At 43.7% G+C, this 14,853-nt stretch overlaps 1 protein-coding gene across 1 annotated transcript; it reads right to left on the reverse strand.

Annotated features, from left to right (window-relative positions):
- Window positions 1–4,697: 4,697 nt before the first annotated feature.
- Window positions 4,698–8,783, reverse strand: LOC106854559 (cell surface glycoprotein CD200 receptor 1-B-like). Its single transcript, XM_088155824.1, is given in 6 exon segments — window positions 4,698–4,852; window positions 5,583–5,837; window positions 6,877–6,997; window positions 6,999–7,186; window positions 8,082–8,277; window positions 8,712–8,783. Coding segments are annotated over 6 exon segments (987 nt in total).
- Between the last annotated feature and the right edge of the window lie 6,070 nt (window positions 8,784–14,853).

Genomic DNA, 14,853 nt, shown 5'->3' on the forward strand with positions numbered 1-14,853 from the left:
TGTCACTGTTCACTTACCGTGCCCATACTTTTCCAGCTTGTCCATAGGAAGGTTGTAGGAGATCATGCCAAAAGTCTTTAGGTCAAGGCACACAACATTCCCTGCTCTCCCTGCTGCACAAAGCAGGTCCAGTCACTGCCTTGGTTACACAGTCACTGCTGAAGCCCATGTTATCACTAGTGAGAGTGCTACAGTGACAGCATGAAACACCAAAAAACCCTCACAGAAGTAAACTCAGTTAATTTTCTGTAGTGCACAATTTCTCGCACTTAAAATGTGCTCCTTGTCTTCCCCAGAAAACACTTTTCTTTTTCTGGATGATATCCAAAGCTGGTATGCCTTGTTGAAGGCATGTGACTTGGTCTGTGTCTCACTGTGCAGGGGCACCAAGCAGCCACTTGGATCTGCAGTCTGCTCCAGAACAACCTCCCTTCCTCAACTTTTCATGTCAGTAAAAAGCACAATTTGATGCACATTGCTCTGAGCAGTTTCAGTCATGAGATTTTCATAATAAGAATCTTTGCCTACCTATTTTTTTTGAGAAAAATCTCATTATGAGTGCCCAAACACAGAGAAGTCATCAGTTTACATCAGGCCAAAAAAGTCACATAAGAGCAACTCCCATGTGTGGATATGTAGTTGGAAACTTCTAGATTTGGGGCTTCTTGTTTTCCTAAAAAAAGATGAACATTTTCCTAAGCTGCTCCCTTCCACTTGTCACCCCAAAAACAAACCCCTACGGCATTCATTCCTTTTCCCCCGTTTCTTCCAAGAGTGGATGAAGAAAGGTCATTGTGATACTTTCTCTGCTGTGAGTTTGCCGTGTGACCTCTTGACAAGGAAATCTTAGGAGCAAATCCCTGACTGGTCCTGTCCTTCTGGAAGACTTCCAATTCTTGGAGAACACAGGCCAATATCATTATATTGTATCTCCTGCAGTGAATTTTCTTTCCCTAATTTTTCCATCAAGCTGCTGATTAGCAGCCTGTTCCTCATAAAAATATCCAAGAGCAGCGGGGACAACGAGCTAAGAAATAATTGGTGTGGAATGCCCTGACCTCCAGCTCTGACAGCTCCTTGCTCCCAAACAGGTCAATCCACAGGGCCATGGATGAATTAGAAGGGGCACCACTCTTGCCAGCAACACTAAATTTGTTAGAACCTTTTTCCTTTAGTTGGTATTAAGGGGTTTTGGCTAGCTTTTTGGTTTTGGTTTGGTTTTTTGTTTTATTTTGTTTTGGGGTTTTTTTGAGGAAGACAATAGCTTAATACTGGTATATGTAAAGAAAAGAAAATAAAGAGACAAGTACCACAAAAAAATGCATGCAGTTTTTTTCTGCTGCTGTGATTTAACCTTGGCCAGCAACTAAGCCTCCCAACAGCCAGTTGCTTATTAACTACTTCCCCAGGTGGGATTGAGCAGAGAATTGGAAGGGTAAAAACAAGAAAATTTTTGAGTTGAGAAGATGACAGTTTAATAGTAAAACAAAGTTGCATGTATAGAAAAGCAAAACAAGGAATTCATTCTCTACCTTCTATCAGCAAGCAGGTGTTCAGCCATCTCCAGGAAAGCAGGAATCCATCAGGCATAACAGCGGCTTGGGAAGACAAATGCCATAATGCCAAATGTCTCCCAGGGTGTGCTGCATGCTGATTAACAGCTGAAGAGCAGTCATGGCTACAAATTCACATCTAGCACATTCCCACCAAATTTGTCATCATCATTTACTGAACACACCAGCAAGAAGGCCGGTGTTCAGTGAGAGGAAGGAAAGACACTCTTGTCTGCTCTGGGAGTTGCCCAGAAGCCTGTGCTGAAACTCTGACTCCAGAATGCTCAGGTTGTTGTATGCTCCCTTCTGCAGAAAGATTTGGGATGGTTTTGAGAGTAAATAGAACAAAGAGTAGGGGTAAGACTGGTTACAGAACCCAGTGGACTCTGGTATATGAATCTGATCTCTTTTACCCTCATAGAGGAAAGAGAGATCCTGACCTGTTTGAATGAAACTGTAACAAAAGCTGTGAGATATTTTTCCTTCTAGATGGAGACCTGACCAATCTGAAGAAAAGCTAAAGAAACACAGGAGATGGAGCTCACAAAGAATGTGTCCTAAATACCATGGACACAGGTGGCTGTGGCAGACCTAGGTTACATCTTTGTTGGTATCTCTGAAACTGTGGGCTGCCCTGGAGCCTGTGAGGAGAGGGAGATGATCCTCTCTGTGTGGTCCCTTTGTATATAAAACACGCTGTGAGAGCCAAGCCAAGTTGTGGATGGTCTGAGCCCAGAGCGAGCCTGCAAGCAGAGAAGCTCTGAGCATGGAGGTTTGCAGGGGCAGGTGCTCAGAGCTGCTCAGCTGCTGCAGAGAGGAGATGGAGCTGAGCACAAATTGTGGGCACACAGCTGATGAGAACTGTGGAAACTCAGACACCAGGACAGCTTCAAGTATCAGCTAAAGTCCGTGTGGTTTTCTGCTTGCTGGCCTCCAGGTAGTTAGGTTACCATAAAGAATTAGCAGTATTTTTTTTTTTTTTTAGCTTCTGAATTGTTTATTCTTCTACCTCTTATCTCTGGGTGCATTCACACTCTGCAGTGTGTCAGCTCTGCAGAATGCAAACTCTGCTGTGACCAAACAGCTCCACGTGTCAACAGATGGACAGAATGGAACTGGGTCTGTAAATGTGAAAGGAGCAGTTGCATTGTGCTGTGCCAGCAGAATCACTATCTGCATCCTGCTGGTGTCCTGCAGAAACCTCCTCAGGCAGGGATTTACACCAGTTTATTGGCTGCACCAGGAAAGGGTGAGAGGCAGCAGGGCAGTGGTAGAAAAGCTGCACAGGAGAGGGAGTGCAGTGACACAGCATTTCCTCTGAGATATAAAGCTGGATAACTACTGCATAGGTTACTGTGCTGAGACTGAAAAGCAGGATTTTTTGATCATTGATGTTTAAATGAGAGTTTTGGCCCTGATTCCTTCAGTAGCTGATTCAGATGTGAAATAAGGCTCACAAAGTTTGAGAGATGGGATCAGGCCTGGGTAGATGCAGTGAAAGAACTACAAAGATCTAGGTCGTGTTCCAGCTTTGACTTCGCTGGTCTCTGCCCTCTCCTCTTCCTTGCATTTGTCATGCAAACTAACTCAGACAAGTATTCTTCCATGGTTCAGAGGCTTAGCAAAGGCAATATGTCATCAGGTGAACAATAAAACTCAAAACTTCCCTTGTGACAGGACCAGTAAGGTGTGTTTAAAGAAATTAACATTCAAGAGCTATGTTCTGTGGGCTGCAGCTCTCTGGATTATGCAAAGAGATAAATTAGTGTGAGCCTTAGATCTTAGGATTGGAATAATCAAGTAGCACAGAAATAACTGCTCAAGCTCAAAAATATTCTCTCCTTTATTTTTGTTTTTGTAGCTGGTGGTGAAACACTCCAAAATTTTTATAGCAAAAATGAGAGTTGCTCAAATTTATCTTCAGTGCTGTGTGGTCATCTGCTCAATTATTACACACAAACATTTTTCTTGATTTATTTTATCCTAGAAGACGTGCTACTTCAATAGTAGGATACAATGTATCTGAAATGGAATTATTTTATACAACATGAGTTAATTTCCAATTGCATATATTTTCGATTTGACCTTATACAAAAAGACTGGTACTTGCATGCATGATAACAGCACCTGTAGTTGCACTCGAGAGAGAATGGAAGACAGAGCTGACAGGGGTAGGGAGGATCCAGCTTGCATGCTGCGCTTCTACACAATTACACTGGCTGCACTGCACTGCACTGCATTGCTTCCTTCTTCTGAGAGCTCTGGTACTGCTGAGTTCTCACTGCAGGCTACATAAGTGACACATAAGAGGACTTTCTTTCATCTCTGTTCAAGCCCAGATACTCTGCAGGTGGAAGCTTTCTTGGTTCGCACCAGTTTCACATTGTCCTAGGAAACAAGGCACCAACATTGTAAGCATGAGGACAAGGCTGTTGTGGGAATGTAATTTTGGTTCCTAGGAGTGTAAAACCAGAACTCTCTTTTATTTGTTAGAGAAACACAATACCATAAGGCTTCATGTCCGTGGTCTCACATGAGCATGACCAGAGCTGGCCATGCTCCAGCCAGCACCCAAAGCAGAGCTGCCAAGAGCCTTGGCACAGAGTGGAGCTGAAGTGTGACTCAAAGACAGTAGTTAGTTCTGCCTCTGTGGTGTTTGCAGAGGAAATCGGGGCAGCAACTGCACCTTGTGCCAGAGGCCAGCTTAGACAGACTAATCAGCCAAGCTGCCAGAAATCCCCAGCAGTTACAACAGCAGTAGACCTGTTCAGCTCTCATGCAATACTTCCTGCCTTTCTATACTGACCCTGCCTTCCCTGGCTTTCTTTATCTAGCACAAAAGAGATGAAAAGTCTGACTCTGAGCTCAGATGGGTATTTTGCTGCTTCTTTAATCTTCATAGCCTGGCAATTTTTATTCAGATCCCTCCATCAGGTGGGAAATCCCTACCCATTCCCTTTGTATTTTTTCTCTTGAATTATTTATGACAACAGGAAGAGTCAGGTATGGACTCCCCTCCCTCCCCCCCGCCCCAACTGAGCTGTCCCAGTCCTCAGACAAACCTCCATGAACATGTGTAGGACTGATAGATTTGTGACAGATTGAGGTGACCATGCATGACATGAATTAGTACCAGAAGTCCTTCTAAGCTTCTCTGGACTGGCCAAAGGAGTTTGTGTGTATTGTTTCCCATGCATACCTATTAAAGAAGGTGTAGAGCTGGAAAGCAGCCAGCAAGAAGAGGAGACTCGTAAGGCTGGTGAAGCTGATGACACAGGGAAGAAAGCATCCACTCTGCTCTAAAGAGAAACAGATGCTCTTTTAGGTACATCTCATAGACCCTGTTTCCCTTCTGCCTCTGTCAGGATGGCATCTCCTGGATAATGCCCTCTGCATGCTATACTTCAGAGGATGACCTAAGGCAGCTGGTTCCAGACACACAACTGGAAAGTTCCAGACACAACTGGAAAGAAACAACATCCCCCCATGTCCTTGATGGAGGAAGTTTGTCTTTTGCTGTACGGCCACTCCTGCCCACAGCATTGCTGCAGGTCCCGCATGTGCATCCCAGCAAATCTCAGCTCTGATTCTCTTCCAGGTAAGTATTTCACCCGATTACCTATGGTGGCACACAACATCAACTTCAGCTTCATCCCCTAAATCCTTCACCTACCAGCCAGTCTTGGGAAGCTGTAAGCTAGCTTTCAGTTTTCCTGTCACAACCTATGTGGAACCAAACAAATAGCAACGTGTAATGGCGCCACTGGATTACAATACATAGATCTGGGTGATCGTACCATTGGCAGCTTTGTTCGTCATGATTTTTTGAATTAATCTCACCTTTCCATTCAGCCCTGGAGGTGGGTGGCAAATCCACTGCATTCATCTCCTTTCCTACAATTTCACAAATGTCTTTACAGTTCCGACAGCACTTGGCTGCAATCCTGCCAGCACCACTCATGTTTGCTTGGTGCGTGAACAGAGGGCTGAATAGGGCTCTGAACACTGAACACACAAAGAGAAGCTCACCTGAGGGACAGCAGGCTATGGACTGGCTCCAGTTCCCAGCTGGGTGGGACACCATGCAGGTCGTCACATTGGTCACATTGCTGCTACACGCTGTGAACTTGCTGAGAACAGTCACTGTCCCGTTGTCGTGGCATTTCTTGTCTGCACTGGAGCTGCTGTCTGGCACCCACGAGAGCTGAGCCGGCGGCTTCCCTGCCGCTGCCTCGCACACGGGGCTGCCCTGCTCATCACAGTACAGGCTCAGCCTCGGGGGGGCTGCAAAGCACCAGCAAGGGGAGACGCACAGAGTTAGTTTGGCACAGCTGGGCTGGGCTGTTCTTGTTCTCCACCCAAAATGAACCCAGTGAAAAAAGGAGAGCAATTTGGAGGTGCTATCTCATCCCATCCCATCCCATCCCATCCCATCCCATCCCATCCCATCCCGCCCCATCCTATTGCAGCAATGTGGGCCCAAAGCACAAGAGACCAAGAACAGGTCTCTTTTTCACAATTCTTTCACAATTTCTCTTTTGCACAATTCTCTCCCACACTGGTGAGCCTTATCACAGTCATTTACATCCTCTGTGTGTACATGGGAAATTTCTTTACACTTGTCATTTCTAACTAATGGGAAAGGAAACAGAAGGAAGAGAAGGAGTTCAGCTACTATCAATGAAATGCTGAGTGTATCCCAGCAAGAAGTACAGAATTGTCGAGAGCTGAGAAAGAGACAGGGACTACTGATTAGTGATCAGAATCTGAATTTACTGTGAGCTACATATGCTTACATATTATTTTTAGAAAGGCTAGTAAGTTTTTACTACATTCATTGGGTTAAACATCACACAGACAAACTTAACATTTCTATTTGATTCAACCTCCTTTCCTGTCACCAGTCCTGATCCAATCTTCTTGTAATCTTCAAAGCTCTGTTTGTTCTTATCAAGGCATCTTGGTTATCAAACAGCATATGCTAATTAAATCCACAGTATTCTCTGTCTTAGCTCCCACACAGAATGGCTTAGGTTAAGAGAATTTTAAGGATCCTCTAAAGATCCTCTAGCTCCAGCCTCACTGTCATGGGCAGGGACACCTTCTACCACCACCCATCCAGCCTTGCCTTTAACACTTTAAGCATCCACAGGTTCTCTGGGCAACCCATTCCAATGCCTCACTACCCTCAAAGAAAAAGAAAAAATAAAAAACTCCATTTCTTACTGCACGTTTCCCCTGCTGCATGGGGAGAGGAGCTTTGTATGTCCAGGCCTAGACATGGTCCTTTTGATAACTGTAAAAGGAAAAAGGAGTGCCGTACCCAGCACAGTCAGATTGTATGTCCTGCGGAAATTCCCATCTGTGGATGCTGCTTCGCAGAGGTAATTTCCCTCCTGGGCTATTTCCACTTGCTTTATCTCAAGGGCAGGAGCCAGACCTGCTCCTGAATGTCCAGTTTATGTTGTCACTGCAGTTTGTTCTGTGTGTCATGTTTGTATCAATCCTGTATACCAAGGTACAAGGGCCTCCAGCCTTGGGGGTTATTGTCCATGTTAGCATACTTATTTGTCCTTTGATAAAGCAGGTGAGTACTGAGCTGTCACCCACAGTCACTGACACTCTGTTGTTCCCTGAAGGAGAGAAAGAACGAGAAGACCATGTGAGACGCTGTCCAGGGATGTCACTCATGGCCTTGGAGCTCTGGTCTGTAGTTGACAGAGAAACGTCTCCACAGGGACACTGGCCAGCATGAGGACATGTCTGTGCCAGCCAAGAGCTGTGATTCTCTCCTTAGGCAGTAATACATCTCCAGTTTCATGGCTGTGATCAAATACACTGAGCCTTATTTTCACTCCCTCCCTCTGATAAGTCCTCTCCCTGGGGCAATGGACATGACTGGCAAGAAGAGTCTGAATGAACTGCAGAGCCCATCTCTCTAACAAAACTAAAAACTAACAAAACTAACTTTTGTACTAACAAAAGCAAACTAGAAAAACAACCACGAATTTGCATAATTAAGGTAGATTAAGGAGGGAAAAGATTATAGCTTCATTCTCACATCCCATATTTTTGGAATTTGCTCTTCTAAGTCTTACTGAAACTTTCATTCTGAACCTAGTGTTTTACAATCCCATTATACTTCACTTGTCAGGACTGAAACCTAAGAGTAGAGCTTGACAGGGTAAGCACACTGATCATAAAACCTCCCATCAATCATGTTTTTAATACAAAATATTATACTCCAACAAAATCATTACCAGTTTTCATCAAAGCATTAAAAAAGTCCAAGCTCAGCACCTCATTGCTTGATATCTGAAAGACTGAAAACATCTATTTGCAGCAAGAAATGTTCTGATTTGCAGGTTATTGGTTTTCCACCCAAAAGTCCCTTCAGCAATTTGTAAAGATCCCTTCTACCAGACTTTTTTTTGCCAAAGAAGGGCTGAGTACATATCACTCTGATACCTTGCCTTTTCCTTCCCTGCCCTTAACAACGAGGTGGTGCCAAAGTACCATCAGAAGCACCTGCAGCTCCTGTGACTGCAGTGATGGTAAGAAGGACAATGGTGCAAATGCTCTTCCTGACAACTTTCAAAATAGCTCTTGTTTTCGTGGGTGAGAAGGATTTCTTGCACCCTCCATCTTGCTGTGAGGTCCCCAACGTTCCCTGACAGTGATCCTGAAGAGTCACTGCTCTTCCTCTGCTCCTGAGAGCCCCACAGTGCAGTTATGAAGAGCTGGTTCTTCTTCCTAGCTTGAGGCTTTCTCTGATGAGACTTGGTGAGGAGAGAGGAAGTGGTATTTGTATTTGCTCTCTGCCCAGTGGCCTTCCGGCCCACTGTCCCCAGTGTTACTCTGAGAAGACAAAGCCTACAGCAGAACTTGAACAAAGCCTAACCAGTGGGATTTTTCATGTTTGGCTTGGATCTCACTGTTAACAACATTTTTAACACAAGGCTGTCATCTACATCTGGCAGGATTATCGGTACAGATCAATTATGACATCTGGCAGCTCGAGCTAGGGACTTTAAAAGAATCCCCTGGGCAATTATACCCTTACAATCTGATTCCTCATCCCTCACATGACAGTCTGGACCCACAGCAATATTAAGGTCTGGCATCTTCTCACTCTTCACTAGCTCTCTTTTCCATTACCAAAGTGGTTGCTACATGGTCACCTTCACATCCTCCTAGATCAGTTTCAGTGGGGATTTGGGTTGGCCCCATAGTCCTTGTTGTAAGATGGTGGTTACAGTTCACAGCACAGAATCATGGAACCAATTAGGTTGTGTCTTGGGGTGACTGTATGATGCCTATATCCCAAATCGTCTGTTCTGTTGGTGTTGAATATTAAATTCTGCAACTTTAAGACTGGTTCCAGGAGTGAAAGGGCAGAGGGGGGAAGAAGAAGTGCAGAGTTTGTTATCAGAGACTGCACGGGCTCCCCCGCATTCCTGCTCTCAGACTGTGTTGTCTGCGGTGGACAGCGAGAGAAAGCTCTCCTTTGCTCTTGGTTAGTTTTTTGGCTAGCTGAGGCAGAGAAGCCCCCTGAATTGTTTTTTTTGTTGGTTTTTTTTTTCCATTTTTTTTTCTTCTATTTTCCTGGAACTGTTTGAACCTGCTTTGGACTGAAAACCCAGAAAAGCACCGGGAGCTCACACCTGTGGCCCACCGGGCCTGGCCTGGGCCGCAGCATTCCCCAGCACCAGAGGGACTGAGAACAGACTGAGTGAGCTGGGCAGCCCACGGAAAGAACTCTTCTAAATCTGCCGTCTCTTCGGAACAGCAAGATGTTTTGCTGTTTGATATTGTTCATTGTTGCGCTGGGAAGTGTGTTGCCTGTTGAATAAACAGTTCTTTTTTTCCACTTCTCTCCAATTTTTTTCCTTTTTCCCGAGAAACCTCATTCAGAGGTTTCCTCCCAAATTTGCCCTAAACCAGGACAGGTTGGAAAATATTTCCAATATCAGTGAGTCCAACCTGTGACTGATTACCACCTTGTCAGCTACACCATGGCACTGACTGCCATGTCCAGTGGTTTCTTCACCGCCTCCCTGGACAGCCCAATTCAATGTCTAATCACCCTTTCTGTGAAGAAATTCTTAGTGATGTCTAACCTGAACCTCCTGTGGCACAGCTTGAGGCTATGTCCTCTTGTCCTACGGCTTACTGCCTGGGAGAAGAGGCCAATCCCCAACTGGCTACACCCTCCTTTCACATAGTTAAAGATAGTGAAAAGGTCACCTCCCAGTGTTTTCTTCTCCAGGCTAAACAACCCCAGCTCTTTCAGCCACTCCTCACAGGACTTACTCTCCAGACCCTTCACCAGCTTCACTGCCCAGCTCTGGACACACTCCAGCACCCGATCCATGGGCTGGCCACTCCTGCTATTAATATTAAAGTAATATTTAAGCTCCTAGGTTTACCTGTCATAACGATCATGAATATTCAGATTATTATCTCTAAGTTTCACTACAATCCATCTTTGATTTACACAACATATTTGTATAGTTCAGATAAAGCTCAGTTTGCAGCTGACGACTCTAAATGTTTATTTCAAGCAAACACCTATTTCAAATAACAAAATTTTCAACCCTCACAGTAAGAATTTTATCATCAGGAATTAGGGGAAGGATATTTTTAATTAAACACTTAAAGGATGTTAAACATATTAAAAGCAAAGTCACTTGAAAAAATTCCTCATTCTGCCCACTCTGTCCTTCCCCACATGTATAATAGACACAGACATTTTCTCTAAAAGGCACGGGCAATCACTTCTCCCCTACAGGGAGGGAGGGTAGCTAGGTATGATGTACATTTATATTACAGCTCCTTTCCTCTGAAAACAGTACAGCTACAGTTAAGCCAAGGCTGCTTTTTTTTGCACCACTGTTTTGTTTCTCAATATATTCTGGTCCTATATTCCCCCACATACACACACAAGTGAGCCTCGAGCTGTGGGATTTTGTGTAGAGACAGAAGAGTGCCTTAATTTATGCAAGATCCCTAAAGGCCTTTCCCTAAACTACTACTGCCTGTCTTCCTATGTGATTGAGACTCCTGCCTTATATCAGCAGATAGCTTTCCTAGATGTTAGATTAATCTCCCTGGAAATTAATATACTGAATGTAATTTTATCAGAAAAATATTCGCCTCTCCACACTCTGAAGCCACCAAGCTGAAATGAATTGATGATTATTTGACTGTTCTAAGAATAGAACTCTCCCGCTACAATTACGATCAGAGCAGACGTATGTATTTACATGGCTATGTGAAATGTGGTTGCAAGGGCTTCCATTTTGTGGCCAAATAGATGCAAGACACCCATGACTGGAGGGATTACTGGCAGGCAGACAGCCATTGCTTCCTTCACCCCACTCTTCACCCAAACAGTGGGTGTTATTTAACTGAGAGGAGACATAGCATCCATAAATGACTCCAAGAAAAAGCTGGGTGAGCCCAAAGAGAAAGTTAGGCAACCTCTGTTTACGCTTCTTATGAAAAGACAACAGCAGCAATATAATGAAACCCTCATCTCTGATGTCTTGTTGCTTCAGTTATACTTTCAAAAAAGTCATTCTGTCAATTAATCTCAGATAGCAACCAGCACCTTGGTCAACACAGCTTCTGCTTTAGCGCTATGTGGTTTAGCAGTGAAGTGCAACAACCATTACTCATTACTCATTTCAAGGCAGGTCCAAGATGCAAAGATCACATGAAGATCCCTGTGATGTGAGATATACCATCATTTCAACCAGTCTGTGGGTGAGGTAGTTCAGAACTGAATGGCAGAGGCAGCATGAAATAATTAATAACTCATGAATAATGAATAATTAATGAAAATCAGAAGATTTCAGGGTTCTAATCACTGGAGGTTTAATCAGAAGCAACAGACTCAGGCACCTGGAGAATGTAGGATCATTTTAGAAATTAAGGCAGGAAAACTGATAAAGGGAGAGAATTCCCTACAGTATGGGATGTGACCAAGTCCAGTTACTTTGGGGAAAGGCCTAATGGTTTTGGGTCTGGGGCTTTTTGCTAAAGATTCTGCCTTATCTCTGATATTCAAATTGATGGCTGGAAAATCATGTTGGTATTTCTTTAATTAACCTTTTGGGATTTGAGTCTCTGGAATACAGTCTGACCACAACACAGCAACTTACAGCATGACTGTGGACAGGAGGCTGTTCATGGGTGATCTGGCAGGGGGAGGACTGGTGGGAGTTTTTTGGTTTTGGAAGCCCAAACTCTCAGTCCAACACTAAAACTGAAGCCAGACAGCATGACAGTATTGTGTCAAGAGAACCACTCCTGTGCCCCAGGCAGCGCATCCAAGCAGCTGTGCTGCTGGACCTGGTTGCTCTCCAACCACCTCCAGCAGAGCCCTGGAGCTGGTTTCAAGTGTCCTTTGATGTTAGATTGTTTCCATCTCAGCTCAGAAGGCTTCTGTGTTCTGAGACCCTGTTTTAGTTGAATTCATAGCTTACAATCACCATGAACAACTGCATGACATCCTGCTTCCTTTATGTTATTTCTGGCTCTGGATGTACACATCACACCTCTGTCAGAGTGACTTAGCCTTCCCCTGCACTCACCATAACAGATATGACAAATTCTGGTTTTAGCTACCCTCCTGGACACTTCAGAGCAAGCTGCTTATGGTCATTAGTGGTTCAGCCCCTGAGAATGTAGAGTTTTGCAAAGACTGGTTTCATGCTGCTGCTGCTGATGTTTCTGCTGCTACGAGGATTTTGTCAGGACCCATGTTATTAGCTGTGTTTTCTTCTCCATCTCCTGCTCAAAGCAAGAAACAGCATTCACTCTGAAAAGTTCTTTTTCTTTTTACTTAACGGTCAAAATCTCCAAAACATTTACCTTCCAGAGATGTTCACTGGTTTTTTTTTCCTAGCACTGATATTGTAAGTTTAGGTCCAGGAGAAAAAAAAAAACCATCAAATTTAACACAGATATCAAAAAGAGAATTTCAGTTCTGTAAAATCAATGGAAATGACTCTTCAGCTGTGATTAGTAGTGTTAACTGCCATATGAACAGTAATGATTGTCTCTCATTACTTTACTATAGAACCTTTAAAAAAACTTTTTCCACTAATATATATAATGAGTATTCTAATTTTTTAAATTATTTTTTGTTAATGTCTCAGAATATCCAGCCCTTGAGACATCTTTGGCCTTGAATTCCTTCTTGGGACTAGAGATGCTTCTCCCTGCCCCCAGTCACACAGTTTGCATAGAGGAAAATGCAGAGCTTCTTAGCATTTTATACAAATAATTTAGCCTTTAAAACTCCATACCCCAGTAACTCTAGTTCCTAAACCACCTTCTAAGAGAAACGAAGATAAGATGTACTTTAAGGGGAAGCACAGACTCAGACACAGTCAACAGTGCTGTTAATGTCACAAAAGAAAGCAGGCAGGCTGGTGTGTTCACCCTGTCCTTTCTAGCATGCTTCCTGGTGACAATATTTGGTGGAAATGAAACTCAAGACCTCAGCTGGTTTTGGTTCACAGGACCTGAACCAACTGTCCCAAATGCACCTCACTGCTCTTCCAGAACTCCATCTCCAGCTGGTCTCACAGCTACTCTTCTCACACAGATATCTAAAGGAATGATGGTTTGATCTGTCTCACAATGCTGAGATAGACAGGATCAGACCAGACAAGACAACTGGGGTTGCCACTTCCTTCCAGCTCCATGCTCTTGACTATTGTTTGGGATTTAGGTCAGTGTCAATGGTTACAGATCTCTCTTTCAAACTCCAGAGGAATGATTGTCAGAGTTTTTAATGTGGACTAAATTACTTTTGTAGTAATTCCCTAACATTTGAACTACATAACCAGCCACTGAAAAGAGACATCTGCTGCCACGGACATGAGCCATAGGCCATGTCAGTGTGAATGCCTGATGTTTGGCAATAATATGCACAAGAGAAAGGAGCCTTTCAGGGAAGATACAAAGCACGCTTAAATGCTGATAATTTACCAGCTCTGTCCACAGTAACCTGCCATTTTCCATCTCTGTTTGGTCTGCCCCAGAGAACATAGACTGCAGTTTGGTCCAAGAAAAAAAAAACAAACACTTTCTACTGAAATGCACAGTTCCAATCTCCAGGTTTTAGATGTGGTTTTACTGGATGCTCTTGTTTATCCCACCCTCTGCTACAATTAGAAGTATTCAAAAGGTCTTATACCACTTTAATTTGTTCCTGCTACCTATGTAGTCACATTAAAAAGAGAGACTGAATTAGTGGCTGAGACCCTGGCCAGTGAACTGGGCACCTCTGTTCCCATCATCACACCTACAGATGCAGTGTTAAATGGGATGATCAGTTTCTCTGCTGCCTTCCCTCCTGTGTCTGATTGGCTGTTCTGGGTGTAATGTGCTGCAAGAACGTGTGCCTGGCAGGGATAACTACTGCAGGGTAATTTGAAGCAGGCAAGTCTGCTTCCTGCAGCTGTGAGCTGTGTGGGACTGAGGCAAAAGCAACTTGTTCTTCTTCATGTGTCACAGTTTGGCATAGAAATGGGGAAATCTGCCTGCTAGTGTGGTTATGGACATGTCTCTCTCTGGCCAGTGTGTTTTTTCTGTTAATAGATTCACCACAGATTTCAATTCAATTATGTTGCTGCTTTAGTACCCTCAAAACAAGAATTAGCAGTGTCCCTGAGGTAATTCTCTTGAAAGGTTTTGCCTTTTGTTTCCTGCATTTATAAGTATTTGTGCCATAGGTAGTGACAGGAGAGAGGCCTGCCCTGTTGGTTCCAAACTGGTTTGGAACCAAATAAAAGTCATCTGTAGATTTATTTGGGAGCATTCTTCTAAGTATGCATGTAGCATACTTAGAAGTGATTGTGATCTGTCCTGAGCTATGCACATTCCAGCTCTGTCTTGCTGTGAAAAAAAGCAGGTTTTAAGAGGACCTAATTTACAGGACTGAGGTAGAATACAAGGCTTTTCCCCGAGGTTTACACCATTAACCTCTCACTGTAACCACTTTCACTGATCAAAAATTTGAGAAGCAGCTTATGGATTTCAGTAGAAGTTTGTCTTACTACAAAATATTCAAAGCTATCTCTGAGAAATATGTATGCTGTTGGCTGCCCTTTTCTTAAGGGATCAAAGTTCTCTCCCTACAGCTTTGTAACTGAGCTCAATACAAAAAAGTAGGATATGGCTTCTGTTATCTTCTAACAGTCCTTCCTGGCCTTGAATCTACTCATTGTAATAATTAAACCATCCAGACTTACAGGGCTTTAAACAGAGGGCTGTGACTACAGAA

The sequence above is a fragment of the Sturnus vulgaris genome, chromosome 2, assembly GCF_052056855.1.
Source record: "Sturnus vulgaris isolate bStuVul1 chromosome 2, bStuVul1.hap1, whole genome shotgun sequence".
Taxonomy (NCBI): domain Eukaryota; kingdom Metazoa; phylum Chordata; class Aves; order Passeriformes; family Sturnidae; genus Sturnus; species Sturnus vulgaris.